The sequence below is a fragment of the Homalodisca vitripennis genome, chromosome 2 (assembly GCF_021130785.1).
Source record: "Homalodisca vitripennis isolate AUS2020 chromosome 2, UT_GWSS_2.1, whole genome shotgun sequence".
NCBI classification, from domain to species: domain Eukaryota; kingdom Metazoa; phylum Arthropoda; class Insecta; order Hemiptera; family Cicadellidae; genus Homalodisca; species Homalodisca vitripennis.
The window spans coordinates 110,572,498-110,594,747 of NC_060208.1; the positions used below are offsets into that span (position 1 = coordinate 110,572,498).

General features: G+C 33.3%; 1 protein-coding gene across 1 annotated transcript; it reads right to left on the minus strand.

Annotated features, from left to right (window-relative positions):
• Window positions 1-1,568: 1,568 nt before the first annotated feature.
• Window positions 1,569-18,387, minus strand: LOC124355767 (UDP-glycosyltransferase UGT5-like). The gene is made up of 11 exons (XM_046806922.1): window positions 18,298-18,387; window positions 14,069-14,307; window positions 13,326-13,930; window positions 12,911-13,133; window positions 11,093-11,201; window positions 9,174-9,284; window positions 7,844-8,050; window positions 7,562-7,693; window positions 7,384-7,515; window positions 7,194-7,337; window positions 1,569-1,578 (listed from the first exon to the last, which is right to left on the minus strand). Exons 2-11 carry the CDS (start codon window positions 14,304-14,306, stop codon window positions 1,569-1,571), a joined length of 1,911 nt encoding a protein of 636 aa, XP_046662878.1. The 5' UTR covers window position 14,307; window positions 18,298-18,387.
• Window positions 18,388-22,250: the final 3,863 nt, after the last annotated feature.

Here is a 22,250-nt window from a genome sequence, read left to right on the forward strand (position 1 = left end):
AGGGGGGAATAGGTCACGAGGTCACCGTGGAGTTCTGTACAGCGAGAGGGTTTTGAAGCGAGGAATCACTCGGAGCAACTGCTATGAGAGAAATGAGTTAAGTAAGAGAGCGCATGAACAACGACCATAGAGACTGGGTTACTGAGTCCCAATGCGAAGATTTCAAGCCCAATCAGAGCATGAGTTCCTCTCTGTGGACAACATAGTGGAAGCTATGTTTCCGACCAACTCTGTCTGGAAATACGAAAATATTAGATACTTCGGGCAGATAACCTTCTTCACGGAGGCAAAGCAGTTCCAGGCCTTCTCCAAGATACGTTCCGTAGGCGCCCGGGCCCGATGGTAATGTTTGAACCTGTCCGTAGTTATTGTTGATTGTGAGCATCCACCGCTTGCAAGAAAACACAAGATCCTCGATTGAAGGTCAAATGCCTGGCCCTCATAAGTAAAGGTATTTGAGATCCCGAGTTTGCGCAAATTTTAGAAGCCTCCGGGAACGCCAAGTGGTCATATCGGCTACTCTGGTGTGTAGAGGCGTGTCAAATGGGAGCTTCTCAGAGAAAGGCAACAGTCTGGATAGCGACTGCTTACTGAACTCTCCTCTTAATAGGCGGGGCCATTCCAACCGACATGTTGGTTATCGAAAAGAAACAGATACGAGGTGATTGAAGTGGCATCATTCACCGTGGCCTGAGTTTATACTACGAGATGGTTGCTAGAGAGAGAGCCGAGGACGTTTGGGCTGTCAATTTGGTCGTCCGATCGGAGACCTAAGCGGATGGGTGATGCGGAAACACAGGGTGGTCAATTTCTACCTGATCCTGTCCCTCACCGGCCATGGCAACTTACGATGTAACTATTTTAGATTATTTCAGGCTTCAAAGCTCGGAGTGCCTTATGGAGACGCGGAGCACGCCAACCACATGTTCTTTTGTAGACGTTAGGAAAACGGCAGATTAGGACTCGCGATTGCCATAGGACCATGTCTCTTACAGACAGATGTGGAAGAGTATTTCTGCATTTGTAGAGGGGGTTGTGAACCAAGAGAGAGAAGATAGGTAATACTGTCCCGGTGTTGTCCAGGCTTTGGCCTGATATTGTAGGAGCCTTCTGTTGGCTTAAGTAGGCACCTTTTGAAGTTATGCGGAAAAACACCGAGAGGGATTGATACCTGGGCTTGTTATTATAGTTGGTGTTTAAATTGTTTATGGTTGAGTTTTTTAGTTGTGCGAGCTCATTCACCAGCGGAATACGCTGACAAGGGCAAAATCAACTATGGAAACATAAGTACTAAGACCGGAATAAATTAAAGTGGCCAAAAATAAACACTTTTTGACAGATATTTTTGACTGTGGAATGTGGATACTAGGCAAATTCAACATTGGCGTCGGAAATATAATTCTCTCGAACCAGAAGTAGTCATACACGTTCAAAGTCTGTGAAATTGATACGTAGCCGCGGGTAACTGCTAGTATTTACACATTGCATTCACATAGCGACTCTTGCATTCGTGTTTGAACTGGGAAATCACATTACTATTGATTGCACATATTGTCGTGCACAGTTAATCACACTTGGCTGAAACAAATAATAAAACTAAAAGGTGCAAGTAATACAATATGAATAAATGATTAAAGGACATTTATAGATGTATCATTAGAAACTCTTAGTCCCTTTTATACTATAAAATGACTATTAACACTAGTAATGCTAACAGTTGTCGCCTCCAGAAGCTCTACGACATTGTAACGAGTTCCCAAAATGTTAAGGCAATCACTCATACTGAGACCCAATTTCTGTTGAAACTGGAATAGCCACAGCAGGTCTACGAGTATATCTAATAGTTTTAATATCTGATATGGCCTTCTATTTGTACCCATTATCCTACATCATAGAGTCCTCATTGTTCATATTAGGTTCATATTGTGTGTATTAAACTATTTTTGAAAAAAACGTGTACGTTCAAAACCATCCCCTAATCCGTTAACTCATCAACATCCTTCAGACCGAAAGTTTTTATGCAAAATTTTAAGATTAAAACATATGGACACAGTCTCGCGCGCGCACAAAATTATTAACTATGCATATTAGTATACTTTAAAAAATGTGTGATTTATTCACAATGCAATACAATCTCGGATACACACTATGTTTATAAGTTTCAAAGTTTATATACAAATTATTTTAAGCACCTTTTCTAGTTAAACTGGTTGTGTAAACGTTTTTATATCTTGAATTTCAATAGTATTTTAATTTATTTTGTTACCGATTATATTTTAGAACATTATTTTAAATTAAGTATGAGTGAATATACTAGATCTATAACTTTAAATTACTTGCTGATGTCGCAATCTATGATCACGTCGCGTGGTCCTGTCATTATAAAATGTAATTAACAATATTGTGATTTTGTAAATTGTTCGATTAAAAATGTACACTTAATGCAATAGAAAAAAATTAAATTACACATTATTTATATTGGCATAAGACGTGTTTGTTTGACATTTCAAAGCAGTCTGGTAGTTATTATATTTTAAACGTTTACAAATACGTTTAGTAAATTCACAATAAAATTGGTTTAGTTGTTAAATGCGTTAATTGTTCTAGTTATGGGAAGAATGACCTAACTATTAATTAGAAGAATAGAACTAGACTAGACTAGACTAAGAATGACCCTTAATTTCATAACTAGAAAGCTTCGTTTTAAGAAACAAATAACTAATAACAGTGTTATAGAACGAGAATGATATATTGCGTGTTTGATAATAAAAATAATGGTAATACAATATCTGTATCTGTAATACGCCAGAGCGATGTTTGTAAATAAAACTCTTCCGTCGTTTATGAACCTTAAGCGATTGCGGTATCAAACAATTTGCTTCTATCTGTAGTTATGCAAAGTGGGTTAATTTATTAAAATTCTGGGCCTTCAAAGTTTTGTTTTACACCATAAGAATAACATGGGTGTAATATGGGTTTAATTGTATTTTAAATAGCCGTTCATTCATTCATTAGAAGTAAATAATTACACACAGTAATAAAATTATGAAGTAGACTGTGGCAAAATGTCTACCAAAACTTGACATTATATTAGACCAGATTAATCTATATATTTAATCATCTAATTTATATCTATATACCATATACATGTTGTTTCAATAAGTTTATTTATCATCGAAGACACTTGATCTGCAATCCCTTATTATTCTAAGTAAATTTGTAAATATTGCAAAAATTTAAACATATGATTAATTTCAGCTGTATTGCCACATGTGAATTGTAATTTAGATTTTTATGTTTCAGTTTTCTCATAAATTGAGTAATGAAACTAATGATTCAAAAGCAGAAATGTCCATTGTAAAAAGAATGCAACAGGAATAAGTTTTATCATGTTGTATATTCGTGGAAATAAGCAGTATAGTTTTTATCGTTATTATTATTATTACAATGAGCGATGAAATAAATAATAATAATAAATAATATAATATATACTTATAGAAACAGGAGAAATAACATGCGCGCTACCTAGCATGTAAAATCTGAACTAAATGTGGCCAGGAGACTGGTGGCCAAGTGCAGAACTATATCTACTGCTCTCTGGTGGCATAGTATGAAAGTATTTCTTCAGTTAGTCAGCTATTCATACAATCTCTTTCTTTTATAATCTCTTTTCGATTTATGATAAAGTAAGATAAATTAAATCAAAAATCGTTTGCTTTACAAAACGAAAAATCTATCACATAAATATTAAATTAACATATAAATACTTTGTAGTTAAAAGAAAAAAAATGTTTTTTAGAAATTAATTATTAACTTTTTTGTTTACTAAATTGGTTTTCGCGTAAAGGTTTTAATTGTACAAGTATACACACTAAGTCTATAAAATTATGTTCTATAATAAATGTTGGAATAGTTAAGCTAATTGTGTTAATAACATGTCACATGTTTGAATCTCTTATGGGTGCATTTGAGTTTGTTAACATATTAATTAATTTTACTATGTTCTGTTGCCATGGTTACCCATAAGACCAATGTAAAAAATATTCGATAACGATCAGTCAAATCCCCTGGAGTTACACCGAAATCAGTGTTGCCTATATAGAAATGAGGCTTCTTTAACGTTTAAAGTAATGATTCTGCATGAATTAATCTACTTGTTTCACAATAGTGACGTACAGTCAATTTAAAGTTAATAAAAAACAATTTTATGAACTTATTATGTAATTTAAATAGTACAGTTTTTAATCTGTAGCACTGTATTGAATTGGCAATTACTCAAGGTGCATTTGATTAATGTTTCTGTATATGGAGTTTTGATTTGAAATTAAACAATATAATTTGTATGTGATATAAGAAACCACATTTACGTTCAAAATGCAATAAGTATAGATTATTTTCAAATTTATATAAGAAATTACAGAAGATCTTCGAAACTTTAATCGTAGACTTCCAAAAAATTGTTTCATTTTATTATCAACGAGATACTTTGTCTCTCCTAAAAATAAAACAGATCAAAATTTGTCCCAATGACTGGTCTCAAAAACACTTGGGATGTTCCATCGTTTCGACATCAATGTTTGAATGAGCGTCTGAGCAGAATTAAGATCAGCACTTCGTCCTTAGGCGTCAAATATGGGTCGCCCTTAAACGCCCATCACTGCATGTGATAATTACAGTTGGAAACTATATTGTATTAGCTACAGACGTAATTTTATGTTCGGTTGTGGGGTGATTTATACATAATCATATTATAATACTAACATATATAATACATAATAATATAATGTATACATAATAATATTTATAATAACAAGTTACGTATTAATTAAAGTGTCATTCTTATTAAACTCGGCCTTAGCTGTAAAAAAGTACACCCTACGTTTTACAAACCCATTTTTAAACAGGACGATTTTTTTAATATGACCTAAACATCAAGATACAAAAAGCAATGAACATTTAGTTCCATAGATTTTTCTAGAATATAATTGAGTGAATTAAACTCTGGCACCTGCAATTTTGAAATCGTGATAACGATTGTACGGTACCGTGATGCTTAATGTATCTCTTACTTACAGGAGCACGCCATATCAAGTAATTCATTTGCAATGCATTTATTCGGTAAATATTATTTCAAACATTTGTGGCATTACAGATTATGTAAAATCCAAAGAAAACAACAAATTTTATAAGGAATTGTCACTTTTCTAAGGAATTGTGCTATGTTCCCTTTATGTGTTATCGTTGTATTATCTGTATTGTGTACACGTTTAAAACACAAATAGAAATGTATATAGGAACATATATGGGAAACGTATCTAAGTGATTAACTTTCATTAATTCTTATAACCCTTATTTAAATTCTTTATGTGTAATCACGCAATGAGCGAAATAAAAATTGTTTGAAGACCTGTTTGTATACAACCGGTCTATTATTTGAATGCAATCCTTTGTGTTATTCGTATCTTATTAGGTAATCTTAGGTATATTTTTTTAAACAAAATATAACATCAAAACTGTATTAAAGCTGGTTCAAAGAGGAGCTAAAGTACTATTTCTAACAAGAAAATTTCAGGAGGATAATAGATTTGTTTTATTGATGGTTAAAGGGAGATATTATGTAGGATAACTCTATACATAAAAGCTAAGACCCTCACTCAACCTCTCATCACTAATTTTACAACATCCCGTTAGCCCAGAAAGTTGAAATTTGTAAATATGCCTCATAACGTAAATAGAAAAATAACGCATTTTCACAAACATCAAACATCAACAGGGGATGCAATGGTGTTGGAAGCCCTAAAAGAACTATATATTGCTTTTCACCTTCCAAATGTCCTTGAAAGGTGAAAATTGACACAATTAAGTAGAAAAACAAAACTATTTCATGAATATCAACCGTCCTTAGGGATTGAAACAGGGTTGCAATCCTAAGAGAGTTATAGTTTTGTTTCCAACTTCCTTCTGCCTTATAATAATGAAATTTGAAATACACTTTCCTTATGTTCGCAACAGATGAAGTAAATATTTGTAAAGGATTTCAAATACCTCTAGGAGCTGAAATAGATTTGCCCCTAGAAGAACTATATATTTTCCTTTCAAATTCCCGCTGGTCTAGAAAGCTGAAATTTTTCACACATGTGTAATATCCCTCAATAAACTAACTGCACCAAAAATAACCTAGATCGGAAGTAGATTATTTTGAATAGTATATATTTTTAATTGTTTTTATATATTTCTTGGACGGGGCATCAATACACACGTTACTATAACGTATGCAATATAACTTACTTGAACAAGACATGCTTTCACATGATAAACCTCAATTAACAGTCAGAAACAATTTTGGTTTGCTTTTGAACCCCTTAACAATGAATCCTGATATTCGTAACATAAACATGTATATTCTTGCTTTCAAAGGTGAAATATTTGAAGTGTTATTGAAATCTTTTAGCTATTCACTCCGATGTTATAGACTGTTGCAGATATATTTGTGTATTTTGTTGTTTGTTATATGTTACTAAAATATATGATTTACCTCAGCACCCCCAAAACATTGCTCTTTTAATTTAAAGTCTAATTATTCTGAAGTGGACTAGGAAATTGGAATATCTTCAATTGAGTATCACTTATTTTTTAGCCCTTTAAAAAGGAAATGTCTATAACATACATGTTATAAAATAGGATATCACGTGCAAAGTCGCGAGTAACTGCCAGTGTGAGATAAAGTCTTATTAACACAAATTATGTAATAGTGATCTCGATACATTCTTTATAAACTAAGTGGTTTCATAAGAAAATCTAGAAAATAAATGCATGATTCGAATTGGCTCAAATTGCGCTATTCTAAAGAAATGGAGTAGTTTGAATAAATAAATGTATATATATATATATATTATATATATATATATATATATATATATATATATATATGGTATAATAAATATAATTCAGCGCATAATTATTTGTAGAAAGCAAAATAATTACTAAGGAATGCTTCAGGGGTCGGTGTAAATTTTTATGCACTGAACAAAAAGCAACAATAGTTTTATTTTATTTTTTTATTTTTTGACACTGTCACAGTATTGCTTAAACACAACCTGAGTGCTCTCTTGATAACGTAGTATACCGTATATATAATCAGTGCTACAGATAAAATCAAAACCAATACTACATCCAGCATTAAGACTTCGTACCACCTAAGATACACTGATGCAGGCTTGAGATGAGGAGCTCCTCCATGTCTCAACACGTACTCTACCCAGTACACGGCCGTGTCAGCTGGAGACATCGGCTGGTCTCTCACTATACTGGACACTCTCTTGGCGTTCTCCTTGTACCTGCAAGAACCTTTCCGTTAACAAAAGTTTGTACCACCTAAGATACACTGATGCAGGCTTGAGATGAGGAGCTCCTTCATGTCTCAACACGTACTCAACCCAGTACACGGCTGTGTCAGCTGGAGACATCGGCTGGTCTCTCACTATACTGGACGTCCTTCTGGCGTTCTCCTTGTACCTGCAAGAACCCTTCTGTTAACAAAAGTTTGTACCACCTAAGATACACTGATGCAGGCTTGAGATGAGGAGCTCCTTCATGTCTCAACACGTACTCAACCCAGTACACGGCTGTGTCAGCTGGAGACATCGGCTGGTCTCTCACTATACTGGACATTCTTCTGGCGTTCTCCTTGTACCTGCAAGAACCTTTCCGTTAACAAAAGTTTGTACCACCTAAAATACACTGATGCAGGCTTGAGATGAGGAGCTCCTTCATGTCTCAACACGTACTCAACCCAGTACACGGCTGCTGTCAGCTGGAGACATCGGCTGGTCTCTCACTATACTGGACACTCTCTTGGCGTTCTCCTTGTACCAGCAAGAACCCTTCTGTTAACAAAAGTTTGTACCACCTAAGATACACTGATGCAGGCTTGAGATGAGGAGTTCCTTCATGTCTCAACACGTACTCTACCCAGTACACGACCGTGTCAGCTGGAGACATCGGCTGGTCTCTTACTATACTAGACACTCTCTTGGCGTTCTCCTTGTACCTGCAAGACAAGATCCATCAAAAACAGTTTGTTCCATATAAGGTACAATAATACAGGCTTGAGATGAGGAACTCCAGCATATCTCAACACGTACTCTACCCAGTTCACAGACGTTTCAGCTCTGACACTCTTGTGGCATTTTCCTTGTATTTACAAAACAACATCCATATATTTTGCTTTTTTACAGAATACGGTATTCGTACACTGAGCCTGATATGAAATGATAAGCCCCCCTTACCGACAAAATCACAAAAGAACTCTCTCCAAAAAGACTTGTCTCTCACAATACTTTTTTTATTATATTTAGTTTTTATTCTTAGTAACTTACAGCTTGTATTCTCCACTGTAATTATGAAACGAGATTAAAAATGTTCATGGGCTGCTACCTAGCATTGAGTGCCACCGATATGTTGGTTTTGACGGTGTTGGTGTCACTGTTACATCAGCCGTTGGCTTGCTGCCTAAAACTCGAATGAGTCAACTGGAGATTACTACTTGTCTCTTGCAGTAATTTATTTCAAAATACGTTACGTCTATTCACTCTGTTACATGCTTCAAAAGTGGCATATTGAAGGTCGTCTGTGTGATTTATCTCTGTCGGGTATGTTCCGCGCAATTTTATATGTGATGATTCTAAAACGATTTACTGATCATTTTCTAATGCTATCCTTACAAAATTAAAATAGGCTTAAGAGGGCTTGTCATTAAAAAAATAATAATAAATACAGTTCTGGTACTTTATTTTTTTGAAGTTTGTTTCTGACAATGGAATGATAGTGAGGAAAATACGACTTTTCTGGACATCTGCCATCGTTTAGTGATGCAATACAATCAGTAACACTACGTTTCGAGATCTGGAATCCGACCTGTTTCTCAGGTAAATTACTAAACTAATGCATGATAATTATGTTAGAAGTTGAGTGCAGACCTATTGTGACCTGTATTCTATAGTTCGGTTTTAATAATTAGAGTTTCTTAAAAATGTCTGGAAAAACATAAAAAAAGAGGCATGGCTGAAACTTCCTCCTCTTTTTAAGTACGTTAAAATCAATTTAAAACAACATAAATAATTAATAACTGTAAATAATTAACCATTATGTAAGTATTCAGAAGTAAGTATTACCTTTGGTCATGTATCACTGTATTTATTGCATTGTGAACACTTTCCTCTGTAATCGCATTCAGTTCCAGAGTAATCCCAGCGCCGAGTTGTTCATAGTACTTCATGTTGTACCTGTCAACACGGTTATAAAATAGAGACATCAGTACTTGCACGTCATTAGAGACGATGTTACATTTACCCTTATGGGGAGCGCTTATTTTCAGGGAATATAACAAATTGTACTATTAATAATTACCAGATAACATGGTAGTGTTAACATGGAAATATAGAGACTGTAAACGTTATTGGCTACAAAAAATACAAATAAATGATATCCTGGCCAACAATTATTACTAAAATTCAGTTCAATTTTAAACAATATATTCTAGTTTACAACTGTGCATTATCTTTAATCAAAGAGATTCGGTAGATCTTGTACACGCTATATTGCAACGGTAATTATACCCTAGATGAAGTCCTTGTAGGATGGATCAATCATTTTCATCTATGACATATAATTACTATTTTACCACAAGGTAGGAGTCCGCTACACCACGCGTCGTTAGGGTCGCATGGAAGATTTCGGATAGATAGATTTCGGGAGATATCCTGTGGACATATATTCTGCTGACTGATAATCATACAGAAAAGAAATTGTTAAATCCCCTCTGAAGACGAAAGAGAAACTTTACCATCCTACTGAGTGATTTAAATTATGCTCATCCAAACCAGATAGACGTACACCATCGTGAACTTATTCTTGGCTATTTCTTATCATTATTATATTATTTCTAAATTCAATTTCTTGTAAAATTTAAAGTTTACGGATGACATAATTTCGAGTCATCTGACGTACGGTTAGGCTACAATGACTCGTGTTAAAATGTCACATTTGTTCTGCCTGTTTACAGAATTATGAATTAAAATGTATTATGCAATTTTCTCATTGCCTATGTTCTCGTAACACCACACCGTAAGTTGAACGCTTAACTGTCTATCGTGGACTTGTCGGTGCACATCTTGAAGAGGCTATGTCAAAATACAAATTTAAACTTTTTAACAATATTAATAAATATATTATCATTATATGTGTAACATACTTCATATTTCTTATTCTTGAAAGTAGCGAAACGTTTTAGCTTATTTTATCATTATTTAACAAAACTTGAACTTTGGAGGGGTTATCATACCCGACAGTTGTATTTTAAAAACTAATACAACTTGGGGAGTTTAAAAAACTAACCGACAGAATACTGGAGGTTCTAGAGGATGGAATCACTAAGAAGTCATGACCTTAACGAGGCCGAAAGCACCTAGGTACAGCAACCGAAATCTCTCAGATGCCAGAACCTTCTAGAGGCTAGAACCTTTGGGAAATAATTCTTCTAGCTCCCGACATTCAACACTAACCGGAAGTTGCCAGTGACCAAACCCTTCCAGATGACATAAGTTTTTCAAAAGTCCATGTCTTATAAATTAAGGAGGGAATGTATTTTAAACTTATAACTGCTTAACAAAACTGTCTTGATTAGATTTATCTTATAGAAGATAATGCCTGAGTTTGTTCTTAGTTTTTTATGTCTAATATTAACGATGCAAAAGTTCCGGAATATTCTTATTAATCTATCATATCATTTATATAGCCTCTAAAAAGATATGGAGACTGTAGTATATACGTATTTACGTCTATGAAGAATCCAGAGTGTTCAGCTCTGTACTATCAAACTTTTATTCTAACCATAAAATTCCTACGCAGGCATTTTAAATGTCCAAACCTGTGAAGTGGCAACAATCACGGTTTTTGGCGTGATTTTTTTTTCAAAATAAAATAGCAATTTAAAGGTTACTAATGTGTTTTATATTAATATGTGTAAAATAATCATCATACAACACAATTTCTACGGGAAATTCATGGTTTTAGCTTCCATATGATAAGTTACCTTTGTTCATTGAAGAATGGTATACCAATCACTGGAACTCCTGCATAGAAAGCCTCGTGTTGACTAAACAGTCCTCCATGAGTCATAAAGAGAACACAGTTTGGATGACCTGTACAACACAACAATAGCCGACAATTTACTTTGTAATGTTTCACAGAAAACACCCATTGACGTCCTATTAAATACGAGTAGATATGGGAAACAAAATGTTGTGACGTACAATTGCCAAACAGAAAGTGTACGAGGTATGGCTATTAAATAACGGGACTGATATTGTAAAAACAAATATTTTCATTTTAAACATAATTACTTATTATCACCTTCAATATACACCCCTTCTCTATCCCTGCAACGCTCCATGCGAATTTTCCATTGTTGGAAACAATGCTGAAAGTCGTCTTATGTCAACTCTTCAAACAGCTTCTACGGATTCAAATCTCGTACCTTTCAATGCAGATTTCACCTTAGGGAAAAGATAAAAGTCGCATGGTGCTAGGTCTGGCGAGTAAGGTGGATGTTCTAACACTGGGATGCTGTACTTGGTCAGGAACCGCTTGACAGATAACGCGGAATGAGCTGGCGCATTGTCTTGGTGCAAAATCCATGATTTGTCCTTCCATATTTCGGGTCGTTTTTTTCTTACTCTTTCACGTAGTTTATTAAGTACCTCAATATAGTAATGTTGATTAATTGTTTGACCTTCAGGAACCCAGTGAAGGTACACAATCCCACGAATGTCGAAAAAAACAATCATCATTGCTTTAAATTTTGACTTGCTCATTCTTGCTTTTTTGGCTCTCGTTGAAGTTGAGGTCTTCCAATGCATGGATTGGCGCTTCGTTTCCGGATCATAAGTAAAAAAACCACGATTCATCACATGTTATTATTCTTTCCAATAAATTTGGGTCATTTTCAATGGCATTCAAAGTGTCAGTACAAACATTTTTACGAGCTGCTTGTTGATCAATCGTAAGAATTTTTGGTACCATTTTTGCACACACTTTTCGCATGTTCAAATTGTCATGTAAAATTTGCCGTACACATTCTTTATCAATGCCTACAGATTCAGCAACTGCACGAATGCTTAATCGTCCCGCGGTCAGACCGAATCAAATTAGCAACTTTTTCGACATTGTCTTCCGTTTTTTATGTTGAAGGACGACCTGGCCGCGAATCATCTTCCACGTCTTGTCGACCATCTTGAAAACGCTTAAACCATTCAAAAACACGAGTCCGCGATAAACATTCACTGACATACACTTCTTTTAGTAAATTATAGGTTTCGGTAGCGGTTTTTCCAAGTTTAACGTGAAATTTAATAACAATTCGTTGCTCTATTATTACGCTAACCATTTTTCCGGCAAAACAAAATAACAACACTTACATAAATGAAGGTTATGACACAACGATGTTGTTTACAGAAACGAGACTAACTGCATTCTGAAGAGGAAGTCTCAAACTACACAGCTGTTGGTCATTGTTGGTTGGCGCATGCGCACTCGTTCCACTGCAGCGTCAGTCCCGTTATTTAATAGCCATACCTCGTATGTTTACTTATTAGAATGATCTTAAAGGAATAGTTATAAAGGAATTCAAGTAAATGAAATAAAAGGATGATAAAGTTGAAAATAATACGAAATAAGGTTTTCGTAGAGAATCCTGAAAAGCAGCGTTTAAATAAAGTCCTATTGTTAAACAGTATTTTTATTTCTAACCAGACATAGATATTATTTTTATCGCTAGATTTACATTCACCATCTAGACAAAAACTATAAATAATACATTCGATCTTCATTGTGTATACTATTCTCCGCTTACCTAGTACTGTAGGTTGAGGCACCCATTTCGTCAACATTACATTTTTAGAAAGTCCAGGTATACTTTCAAGCTCAATCTTCCACAAGACTTTCTGATGCAATTTTTTGAACGCAGTGACAAATGCCTGGATATATACTTTGGGCAAAATGTGTGCGGGAACAAGTGTCCCCAAACTAAAGAATATCACTCCGTCTTTGGCATTGTCCATAAAGTGTTTTATATTCTGTAAGGAAAACAAATTAACTGAGTTCTTGGAATATTTAAAGATCTGAATCATTGACAGTAATGAAAGTTGTGTTATAATAGTATTAATAAGTATTAATCATGTTTTAAATTTATTCAACACCGAATAAATAATAATTTGACAAAGTGCACTATTTTAAGGGTTTTAGTAGCAATCTAAGTTGTATATTACCTGCGGTAGAGGAGTCATGTGAGATGACATATGTGCTCCTGCTATTGGTATAACGTTGGGAGTGTATGGTCTAGGATATTCCAAGGTTCTCTGAGAATTTGCCAGAGTTATTGCGATGTTGTTCAACATGTCACTTACATGTGGTATGTTTGGATCTTTTAAGTATTTTTTAATTATATTCTGATGCCTGGGAAGATGGTCAAAATGATAAAACAAAAACGTTAAAACAGTCGAAACAAAATTCTGTAGCCTTTCCTTAAATGACATTTTATTTGTAAACGGAAAAGAAATTACTTCAGGAACATGAGAAATAGACAAGGAGTTTCCGGTGACCCAATCAATGAGACTCCAAGTTGTAAATCCTTGGAAATTTACAATCGGAGCTTTAAATTTGTGACCAAAAACCGCCAGAGATTCTTGACCTAATGTAACCTCAAGGAAAATTAAATCGAACCTTTGCTTTGATTCGAAGAGGGCTTTTATATTGTCATCATTGAAAACGTCTTCACATGCCAAACTTGCAATGTCCCAAATCGCCTTTACACCGAACCCATAACAATTATTCACATCAACCATCTCTTTGAACTGCTCAAACGTCCATGAACCTGTAAAAAAACATTTTATTCACTTTAATTTTTTATATAAAACACTTACACTTACAGTTATTCATTTTTCATGGCCACGTACTAACAAGTTACAGTAACATTTTTTAAATAATTATTACTGAATGAAAACAAACATACTCTCTATCTCCGAGAAGAATGTTGGCAGCAGAGTGTGTGTGAGGTTGGCTACACTGTATGGGGGAGGATAGACACTATACACTGTCACCTCATGACCTCTCTGCGCCAACAGACGGAGGATGGCGTACTGCATGATACTATGGCTCTTACTAGAGATTGGTAGCACTGCGAGGATCCGAGCGCAATGAGCGAGCCCTCCGAAGCCCAATAATAGCAACAATACCTTCATTATTGGCATTCTGGAACAAGATTATAGAAGGAGTAAAATGCACACATTTGAGTATATCTGTTGATTGGTGATACCATTTACCAAATACCTCAGCATAATAAACCACAGGGACGCCTGGCTTTAGTAAACAGCGGGTGTGTTCCGAGACAAAGCCTTAATTTGAATAGCAACCACAATAAAAAAATTATTAGATTTGAAACTGAATACAAAATCAATGTAATTTGAGTAGTTTCAAGAAGATAAGCGTACTTCTGTACTGCTGCTAGAGTACACTGAAATGTCTGTTACAGAAATAAATTATATAATAAAATGTATAAATATAACTACACATTTGAATCAAAAATATCATGACCTACAAAGGCTTTCACTATGTTTATCGAACAGAGTCAAACGCTTGAAGGATCTATAACAAATACAAGCTAGATTAAATTTTAGCGAAATAATATAAGGGCAGTACTTTTTATACTTTCAAAATACATATTAAATTAAAAATTTAATATCAATATCAGGGACATGACAGGTCCTTCTTAAACCCGTGTCGCCTTTTCTTCCTCTGCTGGCAGTCCGTCTATGCGATGAGTTTTGATGCGGTCCTAGACACTTAAAACGTGGTACACGTGGTTTCTCTTGCTCGGAAGAAAACTCGAATTGCATTTGAGGTAAAAAGGTGAAGGGTAGCAAATTTTTTACAAAAAAGCAAAGGGCAATGCGTCTAGTCTGCAATGCACGCAGTACAGTATACAAGATGCTGAGAATGCCGGAAGGCGCTTGTAATACTCGGGACGAGTTACAGTCAGTTCGGTAATGACTCCTAACGTTCTGTCTAGGGCTTCGTAACTCCGTTCAAGATAAGCCAAGTCCAAAGGTCTCCGTTTATATAAATTCATATTACTAAGGAAAATATTGATTTATCACATTATAGTAAATTAAATTCATATAATTGTTCTATAATTCCAAACAAACTAAAACTTATTGAACTCTTTTGTATTTTATGCTTTTAAAATTATTGAACTTCGTTCAAGATAAGCCAAGTCCAAAAGGACTCCGTTTATATAAATTCATATTACTAAGGAAAATATTGATTTATCATTATAGTAAATTAAATTCATATAATTGTTCTATAATTCCAAACAAACTAAAACGTATTGAACTCTTTTGTATTTTATGCTTTTAAAATTGTTTACAAAATATTCAATCCATTTCATAGTAATCCTAGTAAACGATTAGGTATATGGGGAATGAATGCATTTCTTTACTCCTGGCCGAACATTGTGGTCTCACAGTTCATAGATGAAGTTGGTTAAAAAGTATACTTGCATATCCTAGTAAAGTAAAATAATCATATTGATAGAGACACCAGTAAATGCAATTTAAACCTGGAATTGAACACAATGTGCAGCACAGAAACTAGTTATAATGGCAGGAGAACGAAATTTGAACTCTCCTCATGTGTTTATTCATGTGCTTTGTTTATGTATTAGGGTTAATGCAATATTGAGCTTGTATCTAACGTAAACCTCATCGGACTCTATAAAATCTTAATAGTCTTTTGTAGCAAATATTTTTAAATTAGTACTAAATATGAAGCTTTTAATTAAACTTTATTTTATTATAATACTAATATTATAATAAAATAATAATTAATATTATTATAAAATAACTTTATTTTACATTAAATTTAAATGTTTAATTGCCGCAATATTTAAATTACAAGACATAAATTTATGTTTGTATTGGTAACTAACCAACGATAAATTTACAACATTTGGACACTGTAGAAGCATTTGACGACTAAAACAAATGTTTCTAAAAAACGTCACCAAAAGTTCAACGTCACCTGAAATATGTGGCGACCGTTACGGAACAGTCTGTATATGCAACATTTTACACTGATTTTGGGCTTTACTCATCATTTGGAGGAAAGAATGTATGTTCAAACTAAAGTAACCCATTTCATTATATTAATCATAATAGCAATAAGAAATAAACAAATTCTGCATCTTAATTTTTCTGTTGGAGCATACTTTTAATGAGGGTATTAACTTTTAAGCTGAAGCCCTGTCCAGAGTTGGTGGTGAACTGTAAATGCAGTCTGAGCCTGCTCGTTTAAACACAAACATCACCAAGCTACCGAGGCAACTCCGTCCTGGGCAGTAAAAATAAGCAACAAAAATATCTTTTACAGTACAAAATTGTCTCTTTATCCGGTCAAGATGACACGAGATTCAAATTTTATACTTCCGTCTTCTAATTAATAGCAATTCTAGCAGAAAAATCTTGCTAGTAATTTTAATTGTAAAATATCAACCTGATGATGTTTCAAAAAATTTAAAATATTTTTTAAACATTAATAATAAAAGAGTGAAATGTTAATAAAGTATTTATTAAATTGTTTGTTTCTTGAAATTTTTAACCTTAACTATAAATATGTTTAAATATGAAATATTTTATAGCTAAAATAAATAAAAAAAAACGGGCAGGATAGGATGTCCAAGTTCAAGCTAGGATGCCTTAAACACTAAGTCTGAATGCACATTGGAGGAGCAAACTGTCGGAAGCAAGAGTCGCGAGTTAATTACTATTTTGTCAGACATCTATTTCTCCATGCATTCGAATAGGCTGCCGCACACGCAGAACACTTGTGAGCCACCTGTAACAATGTCGGACACCTAACTGAAATTTTACCTATGTCCCATGTCAATCATCGTAGCAAAAGGTGCACCCATGCGCAACCAATGGCTTTTTCCCGCGACCACGCCTCGCTCAGCGTTTTGTTTGGATACGCTACTGCTCTCAAATAAACGAAATCGATTTAAAGGGCTTAAAGATCAGACAGGGTACAGACATTGGCAGAAACAGAGCAAAGATATTGTCTTATACTTGTCTAGAAGATTACAAAAGAGGAACTGGTCAAAGGAGTACAAGTAGAAGATTTATAAAGGCAAGGCCTTGAAATAGATAACAATTAAAAACATGTTACAACTCAGTCAACTTTAAAATTATTATTTATGAGCAACACTTGAGGAAGGCTTCCTTAACATTTCAACATAACTTCAAGTCGATAACAGTTAAGAAAATGTTATAAATCAGTTAAATTTAAAATTATTATTTTTTTAGTAACGCTTGACGAAGGCTTCAAAAACATCTCAATATAACTTCAAGTAGATAATAATTTAAAAAAATGTCATAACTCAGTTAACTTTAAAATTATTATTTTTGAGTAACGCTTGACGAATGCTTCCCAAACATCGCATTATAATCTCAAATATTCTTTACTCTTCCAGTTTTTATCATTTCGGTAGAGAGCAAGCTAAAATTAATTTTAAATTATCGAAGCACTACAAACTCATTAATTAATTTTAGTACCGTATCAGCTGAACACAAAACATACAAATCTAATTTGACGTAATCAATATGTTTTAAATAAAAAATCCGCAAAAATTTAATTGTATTAATTTATAATATAACATTTATTTTATTTTTTATTTTCAGAGTTGTGTCTTCGTTTCGTTTATAAACATAACTAGTGGATTGCCTAAATTTGTTACAAATTCGTTCTGTTTGTTGTGCCTTTGTGAGCAATTTGAAAATAGTAATTAGTAAATATTATTTTCCTAATATATAATTATGGTAACATTAACATTTTTTTAATTTAACCGCAGAGATAAACCGTTACGTATGTCCTCGATAACTTTGTTATCGTTTGTCCTCCCATCCTTCAATAATCAAGTTATAAACCTCAGTTTTATCTTATGTACAAAATAACACGAATATAATAATAATTACTAATTGCTCCTGGATTATGTAGAAGCAGCATAAATTACATTTTTAAACTGACTGAATTGATTCGTAGAAAAGGGAGAATATGTATCTGCGGCTCTGCTCGTACTTTTTCTTAAATTAGTAATTAATTTGTAAGGTCAAACAAAAATTATACATTATTTTGCACACTGTGAAACATGTACTAGTGTATTGAATGACAGGGAGCGATGATACTCACATGCACACCGACAGAGGAATGGTGTTGATTGTCTGACAAGGTCTCAGATCCCCTCTCACGTTTAGACAATTCTGCAAGTCATCGCTTGTTTTCTACTAACTATTTTAAACTAGAGGCATGTTAAACTAATAATAACGTTAGTCCAGTCGAATAATAAGGAAGACTGTAATACGAATTACGTGCGACTGTAATATTAATTGAGAATAAATTAACAATCCCAGGAGTAGTACAAGTTGAAGGAATTATTTATAACGACGTTATTTATTATTAATCAGTTGACGTTTATTTGCCCATTTTAAATATCTGAATTCATTTATTACATTTATTGCTACCTTCTCATTTATTACAAATTTCACCTACCCACGGCTTGGCGCACAATTTCCTGTCGAATACCAAAAACTTATAAAATATAAGCGATAAGTTTATACAAAGAAATAAACATTTTAAACAGGCGAGTTCTTTCCTTTAGATCGACTGGTTGCCTAGATTTTAAAACGAGCTGATGTGAACCTTTCAAACTGTCCTGATTACTGATAATATCTACGATTAGTTTTATTTCCTAAAGAAAAATGTATGCCTACCTTGTAGGACACTAGGTATGGTATATATCCTCGGCATTCGGTTTGCTAAGCTATGAATATAACCTAATGCATTACACCAGTTGTATATGCTCTTACTTCCCAATCTCTGTTCCCAATATTACTCTACTTCCTTGGTTCAATCCAGGAATTATATCAATATTTACACATTTAGTCGGTATTGTATCCACAGTCAGTGACGATCATAGGCATTATAGTCTCGACGATGTTTTAGTAGAAAAATTGTATTTAATTTCTATTTTTTTTGCTTCATGATTCCATTTTCTACGTACACGGGCTAATGCACTCGATTTTCCTCCAGTGGTAGTCAAGAAGTAAACAATTTGTTTACCATGTTAGTGTCCGGCCCCTCCGTTTTTGTTTTCAGCTACTGTAAATATGCCGTCCCACAATGTCAAAGGAAACCAATTTCGAGTAGCCAAGATGTAGACATTCACATTTCCTATACAGGGTGTCCAGCAACCATTCGAACAAACTTTGTCACATTGTTCAGCAGGCCAAAACTAACAAATAATGCAATATAACAGGTGCCCTATTTCACTTCGTTTAGCGTCTGTCTGTCTGTATGTGTTTTTTGGGAAAAAAATTACTACTCAAAAACCACTTAAGATACAGAATTCAAACTTAACAGTTATGTTAACCTAGTGTTGGTCCTTTTCAGTGAAAAAAATAAAACAAATATCTCATTGCATTTCAAAATGGCGGCCGTTCAAAATTTTCAAATTGTATTAGCTTTGAAACGGCTACTTTGATAACAAATTCACCAGGATAACTTTTTTTAGCATATTTTATTGCCAATTCAACAATTTTTGTTTCAAAAAGATTGAATAACAAATAACTGAGTTACAGCTCCAAACGTAAAAACAGGTTAAATCCATGCATTGCAAGTACATACAACAATGTAGTAGATTTTTACGAATAAACTTTTTAAGGTTCTTTATTAAAATACTGAACAATTATTATAACCTAAAAAAATATTACTATCATTTCTGTTCCATTTACAGTAATCAATGTGTTACACACACACAAATGAAAAAGAAACAAACTATTCACAATGCTCTTAAAAAAACAATAGCATAATATTACATGAAACCTAAAATAAACGTAAAGTTAATTTCCTTTTTAATGTTCTTATCTAGTGAAACTTTGTCACGATTATTATATGTTGCTTTTATTAACTACTGGGTACAATTTTAGGGTGAAACTGTTAAATAGAATATACGTCAATTTATTATTTAAGTGTTATTTCAAAGATGTATAAAGAGAAAGTTCTTTTCCTTTATGCTATGTTAATTTAACGCAATACAAGATTGGATTTGTCAGTATAAAATGTGTTGAACTGTCCGCTTCCAATTGAAAAAGCTGGAAAGAACTTTTAATAATCTAACACACACCAAAAACAGTTTTATTTAATCTCAAAAAGATAAACAAATTAAGAAATCTAGTTGTATTTGTTTTTTGTCAAGGAATAAATACGGTGTCTAAGTTCATCTGTGCAACTTAATTTTGAAGGTCATAAAATAAGGATTTTTTATAGAACATTCGGCTTGTTCCTATAGACTCGTATACATTACAAATTTTAAAGATATAACAAAATATAAGATTTCTTTGAGAAATCGAACAATTTTTAAACACCCAATATATTAGTTATAATAAATTAGTTTTAACGTTTTAATTACGTTAGCTGATACAATTCTTGAAATACTAAAAATTATTGCATATAGGTTAAAAGAAGATCAATAAAAATGGGGAGAAATGAACTTCCTATTTTCGTAATATAATTGAATTGTTATTATTATGAGCTCAATGTAACTATTTCGAACTAGATAATAATATTCAACGTCAAGTTAAGGGAGTGTAATTTGTGACCACTATCGCCCATTTTTGCCAATATTTTTATGGAAGAATTTAAATAAAGATCCCTGGATTCAATTTAGTTCAAACTGATCTGGAAGAGATAGGCTATATATGGATGATACTTTCGTTGTTACTTCATGGATACACCGAATTTAATATTTTTTGCTTTCGTCTTAAAGAGCTTATGCTCAGACATAGATGGACTAAAAGAGGAAATCAAAAACGTTAAATCGTACCATATACAAAATGTATACCCCAGCCTATCATAAATAAGTGAAAACTATATTACACAAAATATACTGTCGTAAAAGTAAGACGTAAACTAATTGAGGCTTCATACATAAAATTAACCTGAACTTCTCTTGAAGTCAGGCCACTTAAGCTACCAATACTAAAAAAATTAAGTAGACTACAAACCCTAAACCAATTTTAGTATCCTAAGAAATATGAACCAATAACATTTTAACACACGCTATGACCTGGATAAAAATACTCTCTCATCGTTATTGCGTTATTTTGTTTTTCATTTGACGTACCGCAGGAAAGTCGATATTTATTTTCCCCAGTCTCTCAACTTACGTTGTGCGTGCAGCATGTATAGATGTAGTACTCCTGTTTTGCTCTGTGTTATGGTTTGTCCTCATGCTGACTGTCCTGGATATGTATACATAATGTATACATATGTATATACATATATTTACTTGATATACCTTTTTTTGTTGTTAGTTAAACTTTGGTGAGTTCGTAGCTATACTTATTTATATTAGGTTTTTATTTTGTACTGTCTTAACCTCATCTGTATATAAATCTTACATTCGGGTATATATAAACCTGAAAAAGAGGGTGGATTGCAATACTCAAAACTTAGTGTTCTATTATATATGTGTTCTATCTTGTATATGTATACAATATTTATAATTTGTTATCCCATTACAAATATTTTAATACCAAATATTACTTATATACGTTTCAAAATTATGCTGGATTTTAACAGATATTTTGAGTTTGACATATTATTTTAAGAATAAAAGAAAATGTTATTGAATAATATTATATACACAATCTCAGTATATAAAAGGCTAAGCCCTTTGTCATTCTTCAACTTCCCAATTCCTTAAAAAGTTAAGCTTCATAACTTAATTAGAAAAAAAAAACAATATTATAAAGGTCAAACATCTACAGGGATTTAAATTATGATTAAACCCCTAAAGTAGATATATTTTTGTTTTCAAATACCGAATGTCCTATAAAGATGAAATTTTACTAACATGTGCCATATGAGCTTTAAACAATAAAAGCACTTTTAAGAGGATGAAACATCTATATGGGTCGAAATGGGGTTTCAATCCACAGAAGAGTCATATTTTTCTTTGCAACTTCCTGATATGTAGTCTCTAATATGTTTTATCCTCCGTACCTCTTGATTAGGATTTTTCCTTAGAAGAACACCCTCCTTACCAACCTCTCCCTAACCAATCATTTTAGCCAATCAACCAA